At 42.0% G+C, this 25,871-nt stretch overlaps 2 protein-coding genes across 6 annotated transcripts; one reads left to right on the top strand and one right to left on the bottom strand.

Moving 5' to 3' along the window:
• Positions 1-1,625: 1,625 nt before the first annotated feature.
• Positions 1,626-20,071, top strand: Shaw (Shaker cognate w). Of its 4 annotated transcripts, none has more exons than XM_043423508.1 (7): positions 1,626-2,134; positions 2,299-2,445; positions 2,661-2,805; positions 10,965-11,457; positions 13,656-13,850; positions 14,311-15,370; positions 15,640-20,071. In XM_043423508.1, the coding sequence occupies exons 4-7, from the start codon at positions 11,131-11,133 to the stop codon at positions 15,705-15,707; spliced, it is 1,650 nt and encodes a 549-aa protein (XP_043279443.1). In that variant the 5' UTR covers positions 1,626-2,134; positions 2,299-2,445; positions 2,661-2,805; positions 10,965-11,130; the 3' UTR covers positions 15,708-20,071. The 4 variants fall into 4 exon arrangements, with proteins under 4 accessions (XP_043279443.1, XP_043279441.1, XP_043279442.1 ...); XM_043423506.1 differs by having other exon boundaries at positions 1,626-2,159; XM_043423507.1 differs by having other exon boundaries at positions 1,632-1,702; positions 2,119-2,445.
• A 483-nt stretch (positions 20,072-20,554) lies between these two features.
• On the bottom strand, positions 20,555-24,569 carry LOC122413274 (uncharacterized). 2 transcript variants are annotated; one of them, XM_043423509.1, is made up of 6 exons: positions 24,281-24,569; positions 23,258-23,410; positions 22,035-22,195; positions 21,823-21,925; positions 21,192-21,688; positions 20,555-20,788 (listed from the first exon to the last, which is right to left on the bottom strand). In XM_043423509.1, the coding sequence occupies exons 1-6, from the start codon at positions 24,408-24,410 to the stop codon at positions 20,567-20,569; spliced, it is 1,266 nt and encodes a 421-aa protein (XP_043279444.1). In that variant the 5' UTR covers positions 24,411-24,569; the 3' UTR covers positions 20,555-20,566. The 2 variants fall into 2 exon arrangements, with proteins under 2 accessions (XP_043279444.1, XP_043279445.1); XM_043423510.1 differs by having other exon boundaries at positions 23,258-23,407.
• Positions 24,570-25,871: the final 1,302 nt, after the last annotated feature.

Genomic DNA, 25,871 nt, shown 5'->3' with positions numbered 1-25,871 from the left:
AATAAAGACGTTGGGATGAATTCAATTTTTTTCACCGTGGATTATATTTCATCCGGAGACGGATGAATTGTATCATTGCGATTTCTGTAGAAAACAATTCCAATGAATTCAATTTTCTTTGTTTCTTACATTGTTCATCATTTCATTTAAAAAATAAGGGAATTCAAGAATTAAAGAATTTTTCGTAGTTCAGAAAATTTTGCCTCTGCCCTGTGCCCATTGTGGTTTCGAAAAGAAAAAAAAAACAGGAAATTTTAATATTAAACTTTTCGCTTCGAGTCGTGTTCGTTTTGCCCCGGATTTCGCGATCACGGGGCAAAACGAACACGGTGTTCGTTTTGCCCCGTGTGTTCAATTTGCCCCATGTTCCCCTAAATAATAATATAAAAAAGAAAACTGCGATGAATACATAAAATAAATCAGCAAAGTTCGTACACCGATGTCAATAAGAAAAGCGAAAATTCTCATGATTCTAGATGAATAAACAACCAAGTCTGACGATAAAAATTCGTCGAGAGTTTCCCCCGTGGTTTCTTTCGCCCCCTACGAGAAACGAGGATCAAATTTCGAGGGATCAATATTATATAAAAAACGTTCATAACGATAATTCATTAATTGCAATAAAACGAAATAATTTAGGTCGGTAGAAATGAGTCGTGCCGGAATGGCTCGTAAGAATGGGGGATGAAGATTAAGGGCGAGTTACGTCCGAAAGGGAGTGCTGGAGGCAAGTGTTAAGGTCCTAAAGGGAATAACAGCGGTGACATTAGAGACAATCGAGTTATACGTGAAGCGCTTTGGAAATGGAAGAATTTTTCTTTTCCTATACGAATGTATATTATACATTGAGAGTCCGCCCGTAGCTCTGTATGAGGCGAGCTACACATATAGTCGCGTGAGTCTGGTTAAACTCGTGTCTGACCCAGTATTATACAGTGAAGCGACATCAATACCACTTGTGCACGAAAACGATCTTGATATCCGCGGAGACTTTTTCCCCGTTGAATCTCGCGTGATCACCATGGGTTCCAGAAGAATGAGCCAACGCGAGCGAGGTAAAAGTGTCGGGTGAAGCTCGGTGGGGTAGAGAGTAGCGCGCGCGTGTCCAAGAATTAAGTAGTGGGGGTCGCGGGAGGTTGGGGAGGGTCAGAGGGAGCGAGGAGGGTGGTGGAAAAGCCTGCAGACGGGAAGGGGTGTCGGGGGGGATGATGTGCCTCGTGGCAGTCGCATGCGCAGATGAACAATGCCGGAGAGATGCTGGAAAAGCTTTCGGACGTTCAAGGCGGAAGGAAAAGTATCCCCAGCCGTGGCCTGCTGCTCCGAGTGTGTACGGAGAGAGTATAGTCGTACACGCAATGTTTTACCGGCTCTCTCTCCCTCGCTCCTGATCCGCGCACTCGTCGAGAAGCGTTTGGTGAGAAAGAAAGAGAGGCTATACCAGCGTTGCCGCCGGACGCTCGCATATTCCGGGGCTTCCCCGTATGCTGGCGCCACTTCCGCACCGGGGTGCGCGCGCGCGCGTCCGCGCTTCATGCCGCGGGGTGGATGGGCTACCGAGAGGGAGGAAAAACTCTGAGAGTGGGGGAAAGGGGTTCGACGTTAAATTCAGTCTATGCTCGTACGGAGAGACCGGCGCTTCTCCGGAACGTCGAACGAAACGAGGCGAATATAACTGTCCAGCGAACTTTACACCTGGCTCGCGGTATACACTTCCAAGTCCTCCACCATTCACCCTCTCTTTCGCTCTCTGCCACAGTCGCTGCCTCTCTCTTTCTCTCTCTCTCTCTCTCTCTCTTGCTCTCCCTCCTGCCGCTTCTGCCTGTGTATATATGTACACATATATATATGTATACGCGTATATATGAATGAATAAATACATATATACATGTATGTGTATGTATATATATACGTTTTCTTCCATCCTAACGCCACCCCTCCGTTCTAACATCAAACACCCCCTTTAAAGTTCCGCAATCGCGGCTACAACGTTAACCGGCTATGAACTCACTGCCGCAACTCGCCGGCCCTTCCGAGCGCGCGTGTGTGTGTGCCAGTGCGTGAACGAGACAAAAAAACCCGCATATGTATACATATGTGTCGATATTTATCCATATTTAGATATATTCGGACATATGTATGTGTATTTTGGTAACTCAAACGTAAGGCGAATTATTCTCGCTCGACGCGATCGAACAAGGGCTTTAAACGAGACTGAAAAAGATCCTCGATCGTGTCTGGCAGTCATCGCGATTTAAACGTGCCGTCGTCTTATCCTTGTTTATTTGATTCTCCGGATAGCTCTCGCTCGTATTACCTCCCTCGCCAAGAGCTTTGATGACTTTGAAATATACGGTGACGATAATTTTTTTATACTTGAACTGCGGAGATTTAACGTCAATGAAGATTCGAACGAGAAGCTCAAGAATCCATAAGATTGTCGACTCTGTGCGTATTTTTCATCATACTTTTTCCATCGGTTTTACGGTTATTCAAGTTTTTCGATAATCAGTGCATATTTCCCTGTGGAACTCGGAACCACTCTCTTCCCACCTCCAAAAACCCTTTTTCTCATTTTCCTTGTTTTCGCTTAGCGATTTGGCTTCTCTCTTCTCGAGAGGGACAAATGTTCGACGAAGCGCTACGGAAGAATTTTATTTCAGGGGACTAACGGGGATAGTCAAGGTCGAGAGCTGGACCACAACGAAAATCGAACGACGACCTGAACGAAGCTCACGGGGGATGGAAATACTTTGTGATGCCAACGATGTCACCAACGATTAACGAGACATGAGACTATCGTCCAGGGTGCGTCTAGTGTTTTATCACCCTTTTTTCACACTCGGCGCACATTTTCCCCATAGAAATTTATAAATGTACATATTTTTTCTGGGACCATTTCATTCAGTGTGTGCTCTTGATTTTTTAACGTATTACAGTCAGTGCTAAAGGCGATACGTTCAAAAATTTCATCGCACTTTCGAATTGAAACACAGTTTCGGAATTTTTTTACCACGCTATTCTACGGCTTTTGAAACGTACGAAGATAAAAAATTTAAGGCGCCCTTCCATTTTCGCATCTCGACACAATGAATCACATTTTTTTCCTCTCGAGGCCCCGTACTTGACGAATCGAAACACGAAAACACGACGATGCAAATTCGTCGACGTAGCATTCCACCGGGTAACTCTTTTTCTCACCCCCTCGCTTTGATTTTTTTCTCATCTTCAAAATTCCTCGAGTTCTTGCGAGGGCGGGAAATATTTGAAATTGCTATGGTTTCGGGATCGCTTGAATTTTCACCGTGAGAACGAAATCTCTGCTCGCATCTCGCTCTGCATTGATCGCTCCGACTATTTTTCCTTTTTTATTATTATCCTCGTTCTCCTTCTTTCGACTATACACTTTTTCACTGTACTTTTGTCATGACGTTGGAAATTCGAAACCAATCATACGTTGCTGATAAAATTATTGGATGTAATTCATTCCGATTTTGCTTGTCTATTTCCACTCATTTTTTCCATCTACAATTACGCACTACTCAAGATATCTTTAGGCTTTTTTTCTTTTTATAATAATTCGTTGCACATTTTCGTCATTTTCAGAGATTGATTTTTTATTTTAATCTCTCTCTTTTTCTTAATGGCTGATACTGCTTCAGCTCATTTTTGCATAATAATCTAGTTGTCGCGTCAAAAGTCCGTCCCACTCCAGCCCCGAGATATTTTTCACATTTTCGAAGTGGTTTCTCTTTTCTCTGCATCTGTTAGCGAGAACGAAGTAATATTTTTTGGCACAGATTCAAAAGTTGGACTGAAAGAAAAAGTGTAACCAGTCACCATTTCGAAACGTTACTGAATAATTCGGAGTTTCATAGCTTTCTTTAAAAACTAACGCCGTCAGGTTTTTCGCAATGAGTTAAGCGTGCCGCTTTGCGAAAGGAGTGATCGTGACCGGTCGACATGTGGAAATTTCATTGGGAGGGGGGCTGAAGCAAAAAGGAACAATATAAAAGTGGAGCTAACGTGTTTCCGGACTGTCGGTTTCAGTCGAAATTGGAATAACGAAGTGCGAAATTTGACAACGAGTCACGTGTACCGAAGCAAACAAATTTTGAACAAGTGAAAATATTGAGAGCTCCGTAGCAAATAACAGACGAAAAGGAAAATGTCCATTCCTTTCCCGTCTCCTTGGCTTCTATTTTGTCCAAAGTTTCATTATAATTTAGGGAAGGATGAAAATTTGGTAGTAAAAAAAATGTGTACCCAGTCAACGTATCAACATTTTATTAAGGGGATTGTAGAAAAGGGAGGAGGAAAGAAATGAAAAAAGGTCAATATTTATTATCTACGATTTATCGGGACGAGGAGAGTTCTCGTGAGGTCGTATAAATGTGCGAAATATATAGGGTGGGAGGGTTGTTGTCGAGGATGTGTGCTGTGGGGGTTATATATCGTAGTAACGATGAGAGAAGCGCTCTTGGGTTCTACGGCAGCGTGCGTGCCACGCAGACTATCGATTCTCGCGGGACTGTGCGACCTCCTGCTGCTGCTTTTGCACGGCTCATCCTATATATACATAGAGCACACGTGACGTCACGCTCTCACCCGCGGGGACGGCCGCTCGGGTTGGTTTCGATCGACGGCTTCCTCGCTCGACATCCACCTTTTTCTTCCCGTCCTCCTCCTCCTCCGCCACTTTTCTTTCTCCTTCCATTTTCCTCCCTTACCTTTTTTTTTTCACTACCCCGTGCATATGTCTTGCGAACCCATGATCCGCGCAAAGATCAAGATCGCGCGTTAAAACTCAAAAATCCCAACACCGGCTCGACACTTTTATTTAATCGGTCCATTGTGAGGCGACCCGCGAGCGATTTTCCAAATATTATTTTCCCATTGCGCACCGCGTGTACCGCGGGCTCATCGATTGCGTTAACATCGTATTTCCGTATTCATGAGATTGTAAATTATCATAATTTTATCATAATTATTTGCATAATCATATTGCCGATGAAAAGCTGAGCGAGGCGCGAATCGATCGTTAAATTTAGAGTTTTCGAGACGATTCTTCATGGGGCAGTCTTCTCTTGGATTGATATTCGAAAATAATGAACGAATGAATTTTGCGATTGTCGTCTCAACTATGAGGAATTGTGTGAGAACGAAATTTCTTAAGATTTAAAAACCTTTCCGTGTCCCTCGAAAGAAAGAAAGAAGAGAATGCTCGCAAATCGTCTATAAATCCCTGATTACTGTGGAGAGTGAGGCGTAAGTAGAAGCATCCCGAGTGTGCTCAGCCCCGAATATGCAAAATTTAAGTACCGGAAGAATTTAAAGAGCGGGTTTTATAGTTGGAGCGTTTACCCATCAATTTAATGGTGGCGATCTTGAAAGAATCTCACGCTATTGGGCCATCAACAGGTATGAGAAAGACGATTAAAAAACTCGTTGAGAAAAAGAAGAGTATATCGAAAAGAGAAGAAGGAAAAAGGAGGGAGGCAAGGCACGGAACAATTATGCCGATTAAAACGGTCCATTTGTGACTTATTCGTTTCGAGGCCTCTTGAGCTGGAATTACGAAGCGCTCGAGGCTCGGCTAAAAATGTCTAATTATTTTAGAGCAGTCGAAAACATCAGGGTGATTCGCAGTGGAATATCTCTTACGTTTCATTTATTTATTCGGCATACAACAATTCGTCGTTGACTTCATTTAGCTCGAGCTACTAATTATTTTTCTCTCTATTTACCGATAAATATTATGACCCGAAAGATGATTCGAAGGAAGGGGGAGGGGATAGTTTGACGTCACGGAAGGGTGGATGAGGCAAGAGCGACGTTTCGCTTTCGATCTGTGGACCTCGAAGCACGGAATCGCTGCCTTTTCCCTGCCTCTTTACCCGTTTTATCCTCGTTTTTTAACGTTTTTTTAATTTTCCCTTTTTCCTCTTCTTCTGCTATATCGCGAACGCGACCCGATCGAACTTTCAGCCTCGCCACGAGGACGCTTCGGTCCGTTCGTTCAATAATACACACGACGGCTTAGCCTCGAGCTATAATATTATATTACATATTTATATAGATTTACATAAGTACCCGATACATATACATAGAGCGGAGGTGAATCGTGAAAAAAAAGGTAAATGGCATGTTAAAGTAGAGGGTCAATCGAATCACTGGAAATGAGGCTGCAAAAGCACTCCTTTAGGTGTAAACGAGCCTCTCGATTTATAATCCCGAAACATATCCAGAGACGTATTCATGCACGTGTGCTTACTCGTTGCTTTGAATCCGGACTGACAGGTCATCGAAATAGGTTTGTTGATTTTGCATAAAATAGTAGTGGAGCGTGGCGAGGGAGGATGCTACGCTCTCATTTGAATGGGCGCGCAGGTGGTATGAACGATGTCCTGCAATATAGTCCTTGCGTCAGCTCATTTCATCACTGATTTATGTCGTGTGCTGCAAATCATTAGATCAACCTCTATCGCGATGTGCCACCGCCGCGCGCGCAATCATCTGTGAGACTTTGCGACGGGATTCGATCGGAGGGTTTTCGGGAATCGTATTTTCTTGCTTCCGCAAACTGACTTTTCTCGAGTCCAGAATCGTTGTTTTCGTTTTCATATTGCATTAATCTCTGAGGAGTGGCATTTTTTTTTTTCAGGGCAATTCATTCTGCTTTGGTCTTTTTTTCAAGTCGATCTAATATTAATGAAAAAAATATTCATTGGTGTCTTTAAGGTCTGATCGATGGAAGTTTTAATTCTCGTTGGAACCACGCCCGCGATTCCAATGGAGCGTGAAGTCGAAAGGCACCCAAAATTAGGTCAAATTGTGTTACATCTTTTTTAGAGCGACTTTTCTGTCAAGATGGGAAATGTTTATTTCCCGGGGTCGCAAATTCCACGTCGGCGAGAAGTGAATTCGGTTCAACGAATCAAACAGATCCGGCTGATTGAAGCTGCTCCAGTCAATCCAATATTTATTCTATTAACTCAACTCAACTGCAACTTACTTCGGAAAATTCGTTCCCTCGGACGGACGCTTTAATCGCTTCATTTATTAATGCCAGGATGTTTCTACCTTGAAAGATTCGACTTTCCGATTCGTCAGCACTTCCCACATTTCTTCTCTATACATTTTTATTCCATTCTCGTTGACGCGTTCGTCCTTTCTCATCGAATTAAATAAGCCTGTTACGAAGCTTGAATTCTACGGGTCACATAAACCGGTGACCTTTCGTTTTACTTAAACGGAAAATGCAACAGAAGAATTTTCATCTACCACATCGATTCACCCCTCCTCCAATTATTTAGCCATACATTTATGTGGCATACGATAAGAAAAAGTCAATGAAATTCAATCAAGTCATTTTTTATTAACCATGTACGCGTACAATGCACGTATATCGGAATATGGGCCATTCGATGTCAGCCAATTGATCAATTTACTCTGCCATTTATTATTCAGCTCGATTGTTCCCTGCTCCTTTTATCGTTCTCGTGGAGGCAAATTCTCTTCGCTTTTTTTTCCCATTTTTACTCTTGTTTTATTGCAACTCTCAACGCGGTTACGGATTTTCAAAAACATTGTATCAGCTCATAAAACATGCGAGTCGCTCTCTATCGTTACCACGGAGGATGTCAATATCGTTAAAAGTTGAAAAAATTGGAAAATCGAGCGAGACGTATAGACGCAAAAATAGATTCAGTCCGACCTGGAATGCCGCGTACCACGTATCGCGTAAGGTTACGTTCCTTTTTCCTTTCATGAATACATCCGATGTCAGAGTTTCATATTCCGATTCGTTCGTGTTCTCAAATCATTATTATTTTCTCAGTACATTACGAATTCGTTGCTTTACAACGCAGTGGGAAATACTTTTTCAACGGTATGATGAAAAATAGGAGAGTTGGAAGCTACTGTTGGAAATGAATTAATTTTCGCACGAACCGTATTTTTTAGTGGAATTAAAAAAAAAAAAAAACAAACTTTCGGATCCTCTCACTACGATGGGGAATATCCAACAATAAACTTGATGACCTCGTACCTATACCGTTTGTTGTACAATTTTGCGAGAGCATCTGGCCCAAAATGTTGAACTTTTTTTCGACTCAACAAACCGTAGATTCGGAGAGCTTCGTTCGTTCGAAATCTGCCCGAATTCATTTCGTCATTCAATAATATTCTGCTCCCGTGAAACCTTGGCCAGAAGCAAACTTGAGAAAATACGTTGGGGCCCGGGGAAACTGTTAAAAAAATCGTGATCGATACGGAGACTGATTATTTCAATGAATTTCAGTTCATTGACACCGTAACGACCGGAACCCATCCAAATGGAAGATCGTTGAAGCGACAGATCGATCACGTTGGAAATGTCGGTTTATGGAGATTGACGAAGTGCGAAAAATAGTCGGAGAATCTACCGGTGCAAAGGATCGAATGTGATTGATAAATTCAAACGAAATAACATAGTTGAAAGAATCGCTCGATCACTCGAGTCGTAGAAAAAAGGGGCCACAGTGAAAAAATTGCATTATTTTCATTCTGAATTCATGCAAGCTGAACTCGTCGTGGCGAAAATGTTGCACGTTAAGTGAATTATATCGTGGTGAACGACCCATCAGCCGGACGTAATTGAGTTTTCGAGCGGTTTAACCAGGCTTTGAACTCTCCATTTTTCAAACCTGAACATTAAGACTCTCAGACCAAAGTTCCGCTGATAATAAAATTACAAGCGTGACAAAACTTTGTACACGTATGCGGGGGCGGGGGGAGAACGGTACGTGTGTATTTCGCAGGTACATTGCTGCGCAATCCGTGTTTACATTCTCGGTGAAACGTGCCGTAACTCCGGCGAATCCGAGCCTGCTGCTTCTCTTCGTATACAGACACAGAGCCCGAAGAAAACGCGATACACAGGCTTGCGGGAGAGAAAAAATGAGAAATGCCAACAAAAATTGATGGAACTTTAGCGCTCTCTCGAATCTCTCCACTTTTCGAGTTCCAACGACCCATTTTTCACATTTCTGCAATCGATCGAGACTTCAATGATCGACGGAGGCTAAATCGTTTGGGAGGAACTCCAAGATCGCAGACGAAACTCGGAATTCAACGTTGATTTTATTTTCGTGTAATTCGATAAGAAAACTCCTCGGGAACGATTAAAACAGAATTGTCTCCGGGAAAAGAAATTCATCGGAGCAGTAGCTGCAAAGAGTTAAAAGTTTTGGCGTCGTGACATTCGGTGAGACTGGCAAGGTAATTCGAGGATGATCCGATAAGTATGAATCGACGAGCTGAGCAGGTTGGCTGACAAAGGAGTAAGGGGTATCGGAAAATCAAGCATTTTCCCAGGCTTCTCGAAGACCTCTATTGTCGACGAGAAATTTAGGGCATTGTCGTGTCGTTCAGCGACGCGAAGCGTGTGGATTTCTGTACCGCTCATCTCTGCCGCTGCTGGAAAGAGTTTCACGCAACAAGAGCATTGAATGTCGCGAGGATTTATCGCGCGGATTCTTTCCTTCAGCGAGAGTGACAGCCAAGGATGCCGGAGAAATTTATTACAGCTTTAGTTGTCACTGAGCGACTTCATGCACGAGTCTCATCCTTCGATATCTCGCGAGTAACTCTTCTACGAGAAAATTCTCAAGGTCGTTATTGATACTGATGAATAATTCGTTGACGTTCGCCTCAAGCAACTATTCATCCCGTGCCCTACTCGCGTCGAATGACCTTCGGATTCATTCGCGATAGCCTTGCCTTCGAGGATCCAATACACTATGCATTGAGCATCGAAGTGGCACATGCAAGTTCAAACGCCGCTGCTTGCGGAAGCTTCGAATCGCGTATCGTTCGATTTTCATCGAACGTGGTGCGGCTATTTTCACTCGAGCACTTTTTTCAATCATATTTTTATTTGATGCGAGCCGTGAACATGATTTTTTGATGAATTTGCCGAAATTGTTTCAACGGTTGAAGCTTTCAGAGAGTTATCCCAGCGGCAAAGGCACTTGGAATATTTTCACGACTTTTAAAACTCGATGACACAAAAACTAGAGGTAACTTGCGAATTTTTTTCAAATTCTGTTAGCTAGAATTCTCCTATAAAATGATTGCATCTTAATGGAATTTCAATTTACGTTTCGGTTAGATTTTAAATGGGATTACTTTTTTTCTGAGGACTAGAAATTTTCAAACGGAACATCCGCGTTGTACTACGTTTTGAATTGTACTCGCAGAAAGTACCGACCGTTTTAGAGGGAGCGTTTTACCGTTCAAATAGAACGAAACAATTGTGCACGAAAGCGGAGTCTTGAGGGTTGTGAGAAATCGATGGAATTCCCCATACACGGGACATCCATATTTTTGCACCCTCGATCGGTCGAAGAGTGGTTGGGATAGCTGGAGCGAGGGGCAGGCCGGAGTGTCGGCTATTCAGTTAGTTGCTGGCTGCGGTGCATAGAAACGGCGAGTCGTCAGGTCGCTCGAGTCATCGTTAAATATTCATAGCTATGCGAGCTGCAGGTACAGGTTTAAAGGGGCGCAAAGGGACAGCAGGTTATCCCGAACATTGTGATCTATTGTAGGTCTCGATCGATGAGATAAAACAGCGGCGCGCGATCGATAAAAATACGCCTAATGTCTTAATCAATAGTTCGTCATTCGGAGTGGTTCATAATCAAAGAAAAAAACGGTCAACGAAATGTGAAATGCGTTCAGAGCATTATTTATTCTTTTCCGTTCGTTCTACGCTTTCGACGTACGATAATTGCCGCGAAGCAAGTGCAACAGATCCCTGCGATAACGGCCGCTGATAAAGCATCGCGTTTTTATTTCATTAGAAAATTAAATTTTCGATGATTTTTTGAAACTGCGTTGAAATGATTTTTTCACTAGTTCTCATTTCGTCCGGTGTCGATCGGACCCCTCTACTAATAAAAGTGTGCATTGTGTGTGTGGCGCAGGTGGACAGGAGGCGGAGAGGAACTCCTGCAGGCTGCTGGAAGGAACGGTAGCAGCGAGGTGGTGAGGCCGAGTCGGGTGGATGGTTTTCGAGGGGGGCGGGGGGGCGGAGGAGGCGTGAAAAAGTAAAAACCAAATGAAATTGGCGAATGAGAAAAATTAGTCAAAATGAATCTGATTAATATGGACGCGGAGAACCGGGTGGTTCTCAACGTCGGTGGTATACGTCACGAGACGTACAAAGCGACATTGAAGAAGATACCGGCTACGAGATTGTCCAGACTCACCGAGGCACTCGCCAACTACGATCCCATTCTCAACGAGTACTTCTTCGACAGACATCCAGGCGTTTTTGCCCAAGTATTGAATTACTATCGCACTGGAAAACTTCACTACCCAACCGACGTTTGTGGACCACTTTTTGAGGAAGAACTCGACTTCTGGGGCCTCGATTCCAATCAGGTGGAACCGTGCTGCTGGATGACCTACACTCAGGTATTTTCAACCACTTTTCGTTTGAAGCTCCTTCCTATTTAGGTTTATAAATTCGCTCATCTCTCGTGCAAAACCTCCAGAAAATAAATTTACCTCCTATTTCAATGGAGTCGAGAGCTTTGTGCTGCTCGTCACACGAGGCCTGAAGCTTCACAATGGAGAGTTCACTGCACTTGTTAAATATAGAGCGAAGGTGGATTCTTGTTGTAGGATGACTCGGTAAATAAGGGAATATAATAACAACGTTAAATTTGCGAGAGCATCAACTGATTAGTGCCAATTTCCAACATGTCATCATTCCATTAGGATTTTCCAAAAGTATAACTCTTTTATTCATCATTGTTATATAAACGTTGAATTTCGATAAGATACGAGGCTCTTTTTCATTAATTAATAATGGAACGATGTTAAACATTTTGATCGACGTTGACACGAGAAAAGTTAGCGCGGGCTAGCATGACCCGAAGCGTTATTATAGTTCGGTGGTGTGTCGGTTTCTCGTTTCTGAGTTTCGGCTCTTCTTCGGGATTCTCGTTCCAAGTTTTTCTTTTTATTGCTGCCATAAAGTTTGATGTAATAAACTAATAATTTCGAATATATTTTCATGTTCATTAGCTGTCAAAGTTGGAGCGATAATTTTTCGTTTAAATCACAAGTTTTTTTTTTTACTTTTGTCAGTGGTTATTACTTCGAGCTGACTCAGTCGAGGGTTGGAGGGGTCTTTTTCGAAAGAATGAAAAATTGATGATGTAAAAAGAAGCGTTTGCGACGTTTATCGAACAATGGAGGATGAATGTGTCAGAATATAATGGCGCAGACAAATGCGCGAGTACGAATAAGGGCGTGTTAAGCAGCGGGGGTGCGGTGAGAAAATTTTGCACAAGGCGCGTCTAATCGTACGTTTGCGTTATCTGGAAGGATCCAATTGAATTATCCAAGTCCCGGGTAACTCTCATCCAGGGAATTAAGGGATAATCCTCGGTCCAAGATGGAGATTTCATTCGAGATTTAGTCTCCTTAGCGTAAAAGGATTTTCACGCCATTTCCACAACCTTAGGCGATGGGGTTTTCTATCGGGCGGACCAAAAACCGGTTTTATTCCTTCTCAGTCACGAACTTACCGTCTTTCATATTCCCCCTCTCTTATCTTCGCTTTCTCTCTCACTCTTTCTCGTTTTCTCGTGTTCTTTGTCTTTTCGCCGTTGACTCGGCTCCCGATAAATCAACAGGGACGAGAAGCTCCGCGCGCTGAGGAAAAATCACCGCGAAAACCAACCTGGCCAGTGCCTTGAAATTACTTTTCTTCACAAAGCTCTTCAATGTCTAAACCACAAACTCACTTTCTTAGCTTCTCTTCAATTTTCTTGATGCCTCTTACAATTTTCACTCTCTCATCTGCTCTCCATTCAGGAAAATAGCGAACTTTAGCACACTTTATACATATATGCGGTTTCACAGCTCACGTCCGCAACCTCCGAATAAAACATATTTTCTTGGATCGAATGCTGAGCACTTTCTTAGGAGAAAAACAATCTCGTTTCTGGACACCAAATGTTGTAATGCGAACATTTCTCGTTCAAATTAAAGTTGCCAGCATGATTGAATGGCTGAAAAACGAATAAAGTTGAAAGATATGAGTGCGAGTTCATGCGGAACGAGCAGCTCGAATCGTCGTCGTCGTCGTCGTCGTCGTCGCAGTCGTCGTCTTTTTATCGATTGCTCGTGTATACGTTCTAAAAAGAAAATAGATCAGGGCTCTCGCGAGCGCGTACTCGCAGTGGCCCCAGATTTGACGTTGACTCGCACGCAACCCTTCCACTTGTTCGGTAAATCATAGAATAACCAACCGCGTCGCTAAAGCCCTCTCCTGCCCCTGTCCCTCGAGAGAAAATCTATTTGAACTATTCCCAATGTTATTTACCCTTAACCCCGAATCGATACCAACACGATAAACACGCGTTTCAAAGGGCTCAAGATTTGTCGAATTGTGTCAAGAGGAGTCTTGTATTTTTATCCAATCGTGCGGGGAAACGTGAAAGAAAGCATCTTTTTGGGTGCCCGAAAAGATAATTCGATAAACATGCATTCATACAAAATCCTCGTTATTTGAGATATTATTTCATCAAAATTGCCAAGCTTTTTTTTAAAAAGCAATTCTGTAAAGATCGACTTGTAATGGGGTTGAAACGAAACTTTAGCATCGGGACACTCAAGAAACTCTGACGGTGCTGGACAGACTGGATCTCGACACGGAAAAGCCGAGTGATGAGGAACTCGCCAGAAAGTTCGGATTCGAGGAGAACTATTACGGTGGTACACTAACGTGGTGGCAAAAGCTTAAGCCAAAAATGTGGTCGCTGTTCGACGAGCCCTACTCCTCCAATGCTGCCAAGGTCTGTAACAGCTGTGTCATTTAACACATGCATGTTTATATTCGTGTCTTGCAATTCAAACCGGGCTTCACACTTTTCCACAGTAGCGTTGGCATTATTTTCGCAGCGTTCAATTATTCTGCCAAGGATTATAACAAAGATATACTATAAAAATGAATCAATACGTAATTGTATGGAGCGAAGCGAATTGCACGACAAACTATATTTGTGAGCTATATAAATGAGTTGATCTTGAAATCGCGCTCAAGATGCGAAGGTTAGGTGTGTGGGGGAATTCCGGGTGCGTATTTATTGATAGGATAGCAGTAATAGTAGTAGTAGTAGTAGTAGTAGTAGGGAATGATGAGAATTGATGGGAGATTGGTGGGGTGAGATTGGAGTGGAGAGATAGCAAGTGGGACGGTGAAAGGGTGGGAGGGTTACTCTCGATGTATAGTACATGTGTTGTTATGAATTTCAGATAATCGGTGTGGTATCGGTGTTCTTTATCTGTGTGTCGATATTGTCGTTCTGCCTGAAGACACATCCGGACATGAGGGTGCCGGTGATAGTGAACAAAACGGTAAAGTTGTTAAACTCAACGACGTGGACATTGGACAAGAGTCACACGAACGCCCACGACGCCTTTTTCTACATCGAGTGTATATGCAACGCTTGGTTCAGTCTGGAATTTCTGATACGTATAACGGCGAGTCCGAATCGTTGCGAGTTCATAAAGAGTTCGGTAAACGTGATCGATATGATAGCGACATTGAGTTTTTACATTGATTTGGCACTGCAAAAGTTCGCATCGCATTTGGAGAACGCCGACATCCTCGAGTTCTTCAGTATAATAAGAATAATGAGACTGTTCAAACTAACGAGACACTCGTCGGGGCTTAAGATCCTGATACAAACGTTCCGTGCCTCGGCCAAAGAGCTGACCCTCCTCGTATTTTTCCTTGTCCTCGGCATCGTCATCTTCGCCAGCTTGGTTTACTATGCGGAGAGGATACAGGATAATCCGAACAATGACTTCAAGAGCATACCACTTGGACTCTGGTGGGCCCTGGTCACCATGACTACGGTCGGATATGGTGACATGGTGCCTAAGACTTATGTGGGCATGTTCGTGGGGGCGCTATGCGCCCTCGCCGGTGTACTTACTATCGCCCTGCCGGTGCCCGTGATCGTCAGCAACTTTGCGATGTATTACAGTCACACGCAGGCGCGAGCCAAGCTGCCCAAGAAGAGGCGTCGAGTGCTTCCGGTTGAGCAACCCCGGGTAAGAGTACCCGGGGCACCCCCGGGTCAACCGGGGGCTGGAGGGACGACGGCTTCCACGGGGGGTATACATCCCCATCCCCAAAATACCTGTGGCCATCAGGTCGTCGCCCTCTTGCCCCCGGGAGGGCCAGCGTCCTGCCCTCCAGGTGCCGGCTCCCCTGCTACCCTCCAACAAATACCCGGAGCTCAAAACAGGCGAATGAACGCCATCAAGACTAATCATCCCAAGGATCCTTTTGCATCTACTAAGACAGGTACTTTTTATTATTTTATATTGTCCTTTTGCGGGTGCGCGGACGCTCCTTCCGGGGTACGACCTCTCTCTCTCTCTCTCTCTCTCTCTCTCTCGGACGATCTTTCCCACCCTCTTTTCAATTTCTTCGTATTTTCACTTGTCCGCGATTTCGAGAGCTCTTACCTCATCGTCGCGTCCTCGCACTTTTGTACTATACCTCCGCTTCACTGATCGTATATAAACGTATTTTCTCTTTATTTTTCTCTCATTTCACATTGAAATCGATAGACGACGATCGGAGAAGCTCTAATTTACGGACGAGCAATGGGACCAAGACGTCCGGTGCCATTGGCTAACCATTACGAAAATCATCGAGTTAACGAATGAGATACTTATTTCCATGCACTGCCGCGAACGGTCGGGACCTCCAACACGCTAAAACACAGCCCGACTATACCATTCGAATCGTCGAGTCTTCGCACTTATCGGGGATCGACGCGAAAACGAGTAAAAAGAGATAAACTTAATAATCTTGTGAGCGTGTGTGCGTCTGAATGGGAGCGCGCGTGTGTGAGTGTGCGTTTGTGCGTTTGTGCGTGTTCTGTCCGATCAACGCGAAAACAAAGCTATATAGTGACTATTTGAGGCTCCGTATATATACGATAAAAGGATGGACTCACGAGCACAGCATCCTTGATGAAAAATTTCGATCCATCGCTCACCGACTCCCTCCATTCGCGAGGGGACAATTTTCTCATCGTTCAATAATCTCAAAAAAAGATGAAAAAAAAAACACACATGCAAACGCGAAACTTAATTAAATACACATCTACGCTAGCTGCCTTTATTCACGATTCACTGAAAAATAATGAGAAACAGAATAACCGATAAAAGTGGGAACGCAATTAAATAATACACGTGGAAGCACTGATCATTGCACTTTGAGCATACTCATCGGTGCGTAGCAGCCTCGTAAACTTCATCAAACTATCTGAATGTATATTTGCCCCACTCTTTTACAAAGTTATTGCAAAACTTTTGCAACCAGGAACTTATCCATGAAAAGTGATAGAAGTGAAGTAAAATTCAAAACTCGGCACTTTCGGTTACCCCCGAATTTCCATCAGAATCCGTAGCACAGCAGCGCCACGCGATACACGAAACGACAATAATTTGTGGGCTACGGATCGCGGGAGTTGCCGATTTCGAGTGACCACGGACGCGCAGCAAAGAGAAAAGAAAAAAGTTGAAAAACAAAAACTGGTTAAATAACAGGAATCGTACGAAATTTATCATCGCACTTATCGCGTACCCTAACTCAATGCCGCTGGGACCAATCATCAGCCTCCTTATCATAAGCACTCGGCTAAGGAAGAGAGAAGAAGGAGGAGACGCTCGAAAACAATGGCAGCCAAACTTGCAGTCAACTTGTACTTTTATTTTCATTTTTCTTTCAAAATTTAGAGTCTATGAGGATGAGTACCGGGTCAAAGTTCGAGTCGTTCCATACTCCAATAAATCCATCTTCGTCATATCGACGTGTTATAGACGAGAGATTGAGAGGAAAAACAAATACGATACCGATTTCAAAGTCTTTTAATCGTTGTTTCTTCAATCGACATATCATTGGTGATCACATTTAAAACGATTGCTCGCAGTTTCGACACATATCCAAGAAAAATAATGATTAAACAACAACAATGACGAGGAAAGCCATATATAAACGGTTAGAAGAACACATTCGTGTAGTGAAATCACGGTTTGAGGAGCTTTTTTTCCGGCTGCACTTCTGCTCGAGCAACTCGTCCGTTTGTCTTTGTCCTAATAAATCGATAAATATATCGATCTCTCGTTGTCGTATAGGCGAAGCCCGGTTTTTCGAAGAAATAAATCGTATTTTCTTGTTGGTTCAAAACTAAAGAAAAAAAATGAATAGACAAATGGTTAAATAAATATGTTTGACGAGCGACAAAAAAGTATCGTTTGACCGGGAAAAATTGGAGCCTTTTTCTGGCTCGGGTGCCACGTTGCCGGTCGTATCAGGTATATATTGGAATGAGGCAAAAAGCTGGACATACCGACGCACGTGGGGGGGAGTGAGTTTCGTGACGAAAATCGAGGAATCGAGGATATTAAAACAAGAAATAAAATTAAAAAAATGAACGACGGGGAGGACCGCGGGCGCGAGAAGCGCGCGCGTACTCATGGGGAACAAAAACAAAAAACAAAACTAGCAGAAAAAGCGCCTCCTCGAGCTTGAGTTAGTGTCTAAGTCATAAAATTTTACGAAATTTTACGAAATTTTATTAAAGAAGAAAAAAGAAAGGATCGAGGAGGAGAGCGGCTGGCTGAAGAGAGCAGAGAAGCAGAAAAATCGCAATTACGAGATTCTGGATCATTTTGATTTTTATTCATTGTTAAAGCGAAGGAGCTTACAGGGGAACAAAATGAAAGGAAACGCATATCCGCGGCGGTTACTTTGAATTAAGCGGCACGTACGCACAGACACTTTAATAAAGGATTTAAGCATGGAGCAAACAACAGGAACAATGAGAAACAGAAAAATATTAATTAAAATAAATATTCGAAGGGAAAAAAACGAGAAAAAAGGCACAACATCATTCGAAACAAAAGTAGCAGCTGTGGACGAGTAACGGAGGAAGATGTCGTACGAACGCTTGACGGGGAAATCATTTTCAATTGTTCGCATGAAAAACATTTATATAAATCTTGCGTTCAATTCGTTACTCGCAATCGAATATTACACAAACAAACGCAATTTGCAAATAATAATATAAACAAATAATAATGATATTAATATTAATAAAAATAAAATAAAATAATAATAATAATATAATGATGATAGTGATAATATGATTATTGGTAATGACGTTATACTGTACAGTGCTAATCCCGAGCACGCACAACATACCCAAAAGCGTACAACGCGTGGGTGCAGAAGACGTGAAAATTGATAGATAAGTATTGATGAAAAACACACAAAGAACATAATTCATTTCGTACGAAATGATGCTAAGTGTAGGAAGGAAGATTTGCTTTGAATTTCAATAAGTTTTAATCCTCATTGCCTGCTTAAGTATCGAGAGATTATCCATATCAATTATCCATTAAAGCAAAGTTTCTTCATTTCATCATCGTTTTTAATACGCTGCTTTTTTTAATCTCTCAATTCGTTTGAATGATGAGCAATTAATTGTGATAGTTGACTCATCGCTGACTCACTTAATTCGATGAGCTGATCACGCGTGACTGGCAAACGTGCGAAAAATTTTACGAAAATAATAATACCACTAATAATATGAATAATAATAATACGAGTAATATTAATGAAAATATAAATAATAACGAATCACCATTTGAATTTTTTCTCATAAGCATTATCCTTATATTACGATCGATTTTTGATTGAATCAATGAAAACTCTTCTCGTTTGTCGTTCAATTGCGATTTGCTTCAATGAAATTCTGCACAACTTTGAACATGCCCGGGGCTACATTGAAAAAATGTAATTATCGTAAAAGGGAGCTTAGTCTTGTCTTGATAAATGGTAGAGGAGAAAAAAAAGATTTAGTACGTGAAACGCTTGATTGGTTTTTTTTTCCGGCCTTAAAATTCGAGGGAGAACCGCGTCGAAATTTGTAAAGTTTAACATTCGATCGTTCAATTTTATCGTTTCAATTTTTGTGGCTGTGAGAGCACTTTGAAATTCGCCGAAATCGAATCGATGAGATAAGCAAAAATTTGCCAAATTCGGTGGCGTGAGAATGTATAAAAAAAAAAAAAAAAAAAAAAACACTTAAATTATAAAATAATGCGAGAGGATAAATTTATTTTTCAATGAAATTACGGAGCGGTTTGAGTTCATCGCATTGTTAGGAGAAGGAGAAGGAAAAAGAGCACAAAGTAGAGTAGCGATATCCACAAGAGGAACGATTTTTCCTTGCGTTTCTTCGATTGAATTCAAACTCGATTGTGTAAAAATAATAATTTGAAAGCGCGCGCAGAGGAGATTTGAATTCGATCAATACGTCGGAGCAGAATGCTCCGTTTTTCCCTCGTTTTTTCCCTCGTCAACGAAATTTATTATCTCCAAGCCCGAAAGCTGCTATTCTAACATTCAAAATTTCTTGAGCTTCTTCGAATAAGGTGAATAAATTTTCTTTTCCGCGCTAGAATTGTGATTAGAAGGAAAGAAAATATTTCCGTTTCCCGGCGGTTTCAGGGCTCAAAATGGTTGTTATTTCGACTTAATACGAGCGAGGTGGGGATATATAAATATATATAAATAACAAGAATATATATATATATATATATATATATATATAAACAACACGAACACATAGACACATAAATAATGATTATTATTAATTATCAAATCGGTCCCGTTGCCGATCATTTTCACAAATAATAATATAAATAATTATAAATATCTAATTAAAATCACACACAAACACGAAACACACAATTATGTACGAATAACACAAATGTACGAGGCCACAAATACATCGACACATATACACAGGCTCACGACGAAGGCGAGGAGAGAAGCGAGAGATAAATAAATTCATTACTTTAAATAAAATTTTAAAAACCAAACAACAAATGGCGATGGCGAATTATATATTATTGTACCGCGAAATCGCGCGCTACGTTTACGATGAACTAGCTGGTTTGTAAATAAATTATTTGACTCTTTGAACAGCGCCTTTTTCATAGATTATTCATTTATTTAAACCTCTTCCATCTTTTCCTCTCATATTATTTTACAACTTTCCCATTAAACTTTTTCTTACGGTTAGTATTTACAGTATTTTGATATTAAGCATTCGTTTATTGGTAACGATGAAACTGAATAAAACGTGAAGAGGAACACGACACGTGTGACTAGCAAAAATTCGTAAAACTACAAAATTTTAAAAACCACCTCTAGAAGAGTGGAGTTTTTGAATTTTTTCTTCAAATTCGATGAATTAAATAATATTCGTGGCTTATCGTAGCAAACCTCAGAAAATGGAGGAGCAACATTCAGTTTTCGTGGAAAAAAGCTACAAGAAATTTACTCTCATGATTTTTGTTTTTCCAAATGATTATTTCGTCTTCATTATCCAGCAGCATGATGAATTTTGACGAATAAATAAAAAGAAAATACTGAATCTCGGTACGTCTTGAATTTCTTTCTGCGAATCCCATCCTCTCAAATCATGCAGGGCAGTTGTTCGAAAGTAAGGCACATTCCTGCTTTGTCTTCGACCGAAACGTTTCCGCTCTCGTCACCGGCTCCGAATGCAATTCTTATGTGGAAAGGAGTTGCCGAGGTTTCCACGCGGCAATTACCATCGGCGTCGATCTCGTTCGGTCCGCAGAGCGAATTCCCGCAGTGCTCGAGATCGCAGAGACCGGCACCGTCGTTGCCAGGCTAGCGGAACAATCCAATTCCGTTGCAATAAAACAAGTTACCATTTTCAATTCTTCACTCATTTTCACGAAGCTGCTCTCTCATAGTCCTTAAAACTTTTTGTACTTGCTGGGCGATTAATCAACGAGTATTACTCCTTCAATCACGTTCAATTACAATGCATAATTTATTTCGTTTCGTTCGGTTGGGTCGAATTCAATGTGCATGAAATTTAAAAAGAGCAGGACAATTTCATCAAAACTTGAGTAAATAATCGACGAAATTCATTCAAAAGTTGGAACAATTATCAAGTTTTTTTATCTCATTATAGAAATATCGTTAGCCGAGAAGTTTTCGTCTTGAAAAACGAATGAATCTTGTCACGCGAATCGGAAGGTGTTTCGTTCGATTTCGCTCAACTCACCGTGATGAATTCTTCAAAGTCGCAGGGTATGAGAACTCGATCGCTGCATCGTGTGCTGGTCGTCGGTAAGTTGGTTATCACAGTGGTATCCTCGGTTCCCGATCCTTCGACGAGATTCTGATTATTTTGGTTGGTGGGCGCGCCATTGTTGACGGTGGCGCTGCCCGTCATTGGGTCAGCGCTCGCATTCCTCATTGGGAACCTCGAGGGACCGATTCGAAACGAATCGACTGTACAGGGACTGTAAGAGATGCTGCACATTCCCCTCTCCTGACGCACGCACAGGAGATAATCCTGATTCGCGAGATATCTCCCGTTAGGCAGATAATTTAGCGTCTTGAGTGTACCGCGAGGTGCATCGAAATATTGCAAACAACCGGCAGGTGCACGCTGCTCGAACGCCAACTGGACAACTCTCATCTCCCACATACGCGATTGCTGCGCGTTCGGCAACCGAAATTCTAGCATCGTTCCTTCCTCGTCCACGTCCATGTAAACTGGAAATGGCGAATGTAAAAAAATTGCTCAATTACCGGCGAGCTTCTCGAGCAAGAGCTCCGAGAAATTTCAAAGCGCGAAAATTTTGTTACTATAGAGAATGAAAAAAAGTCAATTGGGGATCGAGACTCACTGTGTTGCCCGCTGTTCCATCCACAGATTTGAATACTCGTACCGCCGCTTTTGACTTCCATGAGGTCTTGATCGCAGAGTCCGTTTTTCCGATTTGGTTGGCCCTGGAAAGCGTTGATATTGACAGAAGTTAAACGTTTTCGCGATTCTTGCTTCTCGTTGAAACATCTTGTCAAATATTTAATAACGAGAGTCAAAAGCGCGAATACTTACGATATTGAAGTGTACGAAGTCGATTCTGAGTTGGCTGACGTGGGGCTCGATTCTCTTGACGAATATTGAACAATTCAGAGGTTGATCGACGAGATTCGGGAAGCCGGGACTGAGGACGTACGTAAGATTATTCTGGACCTCGCCACCGCAGCTCGTCGTGACTTGATGGAGCAGGTAAATAATTAAGTTGAAAGTTCGGAGGTCGAGGGGAAAATGAAGGGAACGAAAGGGACGAACAAGGGAGACGGAAAAATTGAGTTTGCGGTTTCTCGCGTTGCGTAAGCTCATTTTCGTTTCTGTTCTCAAGACCGCATCACAGAAGAGAAAAGCGAGCGAGAGAGGGGCAAAGAAGCGGAAAGAAATCTATTCAGCCGAAGTCAGCTCGGCTACAGTTGGGAATATTTGCACGTTGGGCAAAAAAAACTCTCGTGGATGTTTGAAAAATTCAGAGCTTCCTCGAACCCTTGACTTCGGCAACTCCCAAGCTAAGAGTCAATCTACGGTGAAGCTTAAAGCCGAACGACTTGAGCTACATTTTCACGGAAGGTTTCAACCATCAAAAAATATCAATTCCTTTTTCCAATCTCGCTGCGTAAATCCGGCTGAATTCCCGATACTGCGGTCGAATCAAGCTGAATTTTATTGCGGGAGGATTTCTGCGCACGAATGTCAATAAACAGAACGCGAATAGAATTTCCTTTTTTCTTTCAATCCATCGAAAAAGTTTCTGCACACCTCCGGAATTTCAGAGTCCGCAGAGGCCACGATCATAATTTCGTCCGAGCAGGGGGAAAGAATTGCACAGTTTCTTCATCGATTCCGGATAAAATGAGAGCCATTAGATGAAGAATTCTTCTTTTGTAACGGTATCATTTGGCGGGAACAGAGTGTCGTTTAGGTAAGCGCTCATCTGGCTTGAATATGTAGGACGTGAGGTGGACGAAACCTCAAAGCAATCAAGTAACTGTATACCGCGTCGGTCAAGTAATACGTTCACGTGTATTCCTCACGAATATGCGTTAAAGTTATATTTGCCTCGACGCACGTAATTCGAAATTTCCGTGCGAAGAAAAATGGTTTTAACAGAAATGAAACAATTCAAGATCAAAGCACGCAATTTAATCAGTTTTCCAGGCTCGATTTCGCTGCACTCTGGAAGCGGGTTCGAAAACGGTGGCTCATCGAATTCAGCAGCGTGTTAAAAATGTGTAATTCAGACTTACAGATACAGCATACGCCGAATCCGAGAGCGCAAGGGCCGTGGGATTGGCCCTGCTGAATTCGGCACTCGTACGTGTTCATGCATATTCCTCGACGACGTTTGTCCTCGCTCATGCATTCCTCCTCGACCGGGACCGGGAAGAAGTTCAGAACTGCTGAACAAATCCGAATTCACAAGTGTTATTCCCCCCTTTTCATTTATTCTCCTCGAGAAGAGACAAAATGTAGAATTTCACGAAAATTCAATGAGAATACGTGAAATTACATTTGGGTGAATGAATTGTTGGAAAAAAAGCTACAAATACAACGACGATGTTCGCATATCAATATAATTGTTGTCCTGAGAGATTGGCATAGCTTAAAAAATTTCATCGACTCGTTCTCACCACCGCGTGAATTATGAGTGATTTTCCGTAGAATCATGGCCCCCGTGAAATCTTTCCTAAATAAAGAATACAAACGATAATGTTCTTGGCAAGAACGCAGCTGATTTTTCTTCACGAAAGTTTCGATGAAAAAAGTATGAGATCATTTAACCACCGGAGCTTCGTAAGGAACAAGAAAAAAGACATTACTCTCGAGTATTCGAATCGATCGTGCGGTTATTCTTGTCGACGATGAATCTTTCGAAGTGGTTAATTATTTAAGAAATTTTCCCTTGCATCGGCTCGAATTCCAGGGTCGAGTTGGGGGTAAATGTTGAATTAGCAGTCTATACACTCCTCTTCACGAGTGTGCGGATACACTCGCACACGAATACGTAACCGAGAATGTAATATCCTTTATGGAGGTGAGATTAAATTTTCAGGTTACTTGAAAATCTCGTAGTTGTACAGGTTTGCCCGCATGGCACTTCCTAATACAGTATTAAGCACCGACCTATAATTAGACGCGAGAAAATGAGCAACTTCTATTATAAATATTGTGGATGAGATTAGTCCTTCAAACCATGAGAATAAACAACATTTTTAAATGACCCTAAAAATCTAATAGAAGAATTAAGAATCAGAATGAGTTGGACTTACCCCTGGCCTGTTCTGACTGGAATTCGTTTTCGTGATACGTCGACCACAATTTGAAGGCGGATGGCCAACCGGAAGCGCGAAACGATTGGAGATGAATGATAAGAAAAACGATCGAAATCCGCGTCAACATGATTTGAGATATTTCAAAGCTCCAAAAATCGATTCAAATTGAGGAAAAAAAAATTTTGAAAATAAAAAAAATCAAAGGAAAATTATTCGAAACATAAAAACGCGGGAACGACGCCGTTGCGTTAGTTGCTGGACTTTTGCCTGTTCAACAACGTCTCAAGGTCTCGACGGGGGCTACGAGTTATACCGAAGACACGAGCCAAGAGAAGTGGGTGACCGAACTCGTTGGATCTCCCCTTCTACAAACTCTCCTCCTATAACTCGACTCTTCTCGAAATATATATATATATATTAAGTGGATTCACATATAAATAAATATATATAAGAAGGTTCAGGAGCTTCTTACTACTAGCTGGACACCTCTCACGATTTAGACCCACGTCAAGGCAATTTTTTTTTCACCAGGATGGATCGTCAACTTGTTGCTTCTTCCTCACACCGAAACTACCAGCTGGATACATCGATATTGCACTCGATCGATCATTCCATCCATACAAGTATTTCGCCGCTTATGCAATCCACCCACATCCCTTTTTTCAGTCAATGTACTACCTTGGGTGTCATGGAGGAAATTATACTTTTTCAGTTTTATCGACCTGGAAAAATCCGAAAACACGCGAACTTCGAGATCTCGTTTTATCGACAATCTACTATATATTCTTCAAATTTTTCCATTACATCATTTATTATTATTAAACATACTGATTTGACGAGAGAACAAAATTTGATAAATGCATCAAACAGATGAAAATGAATACTGAATTTAGGGATTTGAAAAAAAAACAAAAATTTAATGTCATTCTTATCGAATTGAAAAAAGGAGTTGGCTCGTTTGAGGGAAAAAAATGTTTCGAAAAACGCGTCAAATTGATGAAAATTTGTATAAATCGTAGAACATGAAGAATCAAAGCTCATTGATCATTCTCGTTGAATCGATTTTATTAAATTACAATATTTCTTTTACCAACTTGGATAAGCGTATGATCCATAACTATTTGCGGTCGCTGTTAACCTCGATCGCGGAAGGGAATGAGAAAAGTTCTGAGGAATGCTGAATTCCTCAGCAAGTACGCATAATGGATCAATGAGTATCATTGAAAAGTGGAATGTTTTTTTTGCGGAGTGGACTATTCATACCAGTAGCAACATATCGCAATCGTATGGAAGATTCTGTACAGCGATATGAGCTTGCAAAGAGGACACAATAATGAGAAAGAGAGAGAAAAAGGAAAAAAAAAGAAACGAGGCAGCATTTTGCGATTAAAATAACAGCCCGAAGCATTCTTCGATGGAATGACGCGGTCTTGGTTCGATCGTGGTCTCGTCGTGCCAGCAGGGAACGTGTTATTAAAGGAAATTATGCAAAAAGCTTTTTGAGCGTTCGAAGGGCTGTTTGAACCAACAGCTTTCTTCCTTCGTGGGGCAAAGAATTTTCATTATCGTAAGCGGGTATCTTGAATAA

The sequence above is a fragment of the Venturia canescens genome, chromosome 7 (assembly GCF_019457755.1).
Source record: "Venturia canescens isolate UGA chromosome 7, ASM1945775v1, whole genome shotgun sequence".
Taxonomy (NCBI): Eukaryota; Metazoa; Arthropoda; class Insecta; order Hymenoptera; family Ichneumonidae; genus Venturia; species Venturia canescens.
The sequence above is the reverse complement of the archived record's forward strand: the minus strand, read 5'-3'. Positions and strand labels throughout refer to the sequence as shown.

What these genes read in the sequence shown, in the direction of transcription:
- Shaw (XM_043423508.1), top strand. Translation starts at nt 11,131, where the DNA reads ATGAATCTGATTAATATGGACGCGGAGAACCGGGTGGTTCTCAACGTC. An exon ending in GCTGGATGACCTACACTCAG is followed by an intron (nt 11,458 to 13,655) that starts GTATTTTCAACC and finishes ACGAAACTTTAG; the next exon opens with CATCGGGACACTCAAGAAAC. An exon ending in TTTTGCATCTACTAAGACAG is followed by an intron (nt 15,371 to 15,639) that starts GTACTTTTTATT and finishes TGAAATCGATAG; the next exon opens with ACGACGATCGGAGAAGCTCT.
- LOC122413274 (XM_043423509.1), bottom strand. Translation starts at nt 24,410, where the DNA reads ATGTTGACGCGGATTTCGATCGTTTTTCTTATCATTCATCTCCAATCG. An exon ending in ACTTCGTACACTTCAATATC is followed by an intron (nt 21,926 to 22,034) that starts GTAAGTATTCGC and finishes AACGCTTTCCAG; the next exon opens with GGCCAACCAAATCGGAAAAA. An exon ending in ACTTTGAAGAATTCATCACG is followed by an intron (nt 20,789 to 21,191) that starts GTGAGTTGAGCG and finishes TTGTTCCGCTAG; the next exon opens with CCTGGCAACGACGGTGCCGG.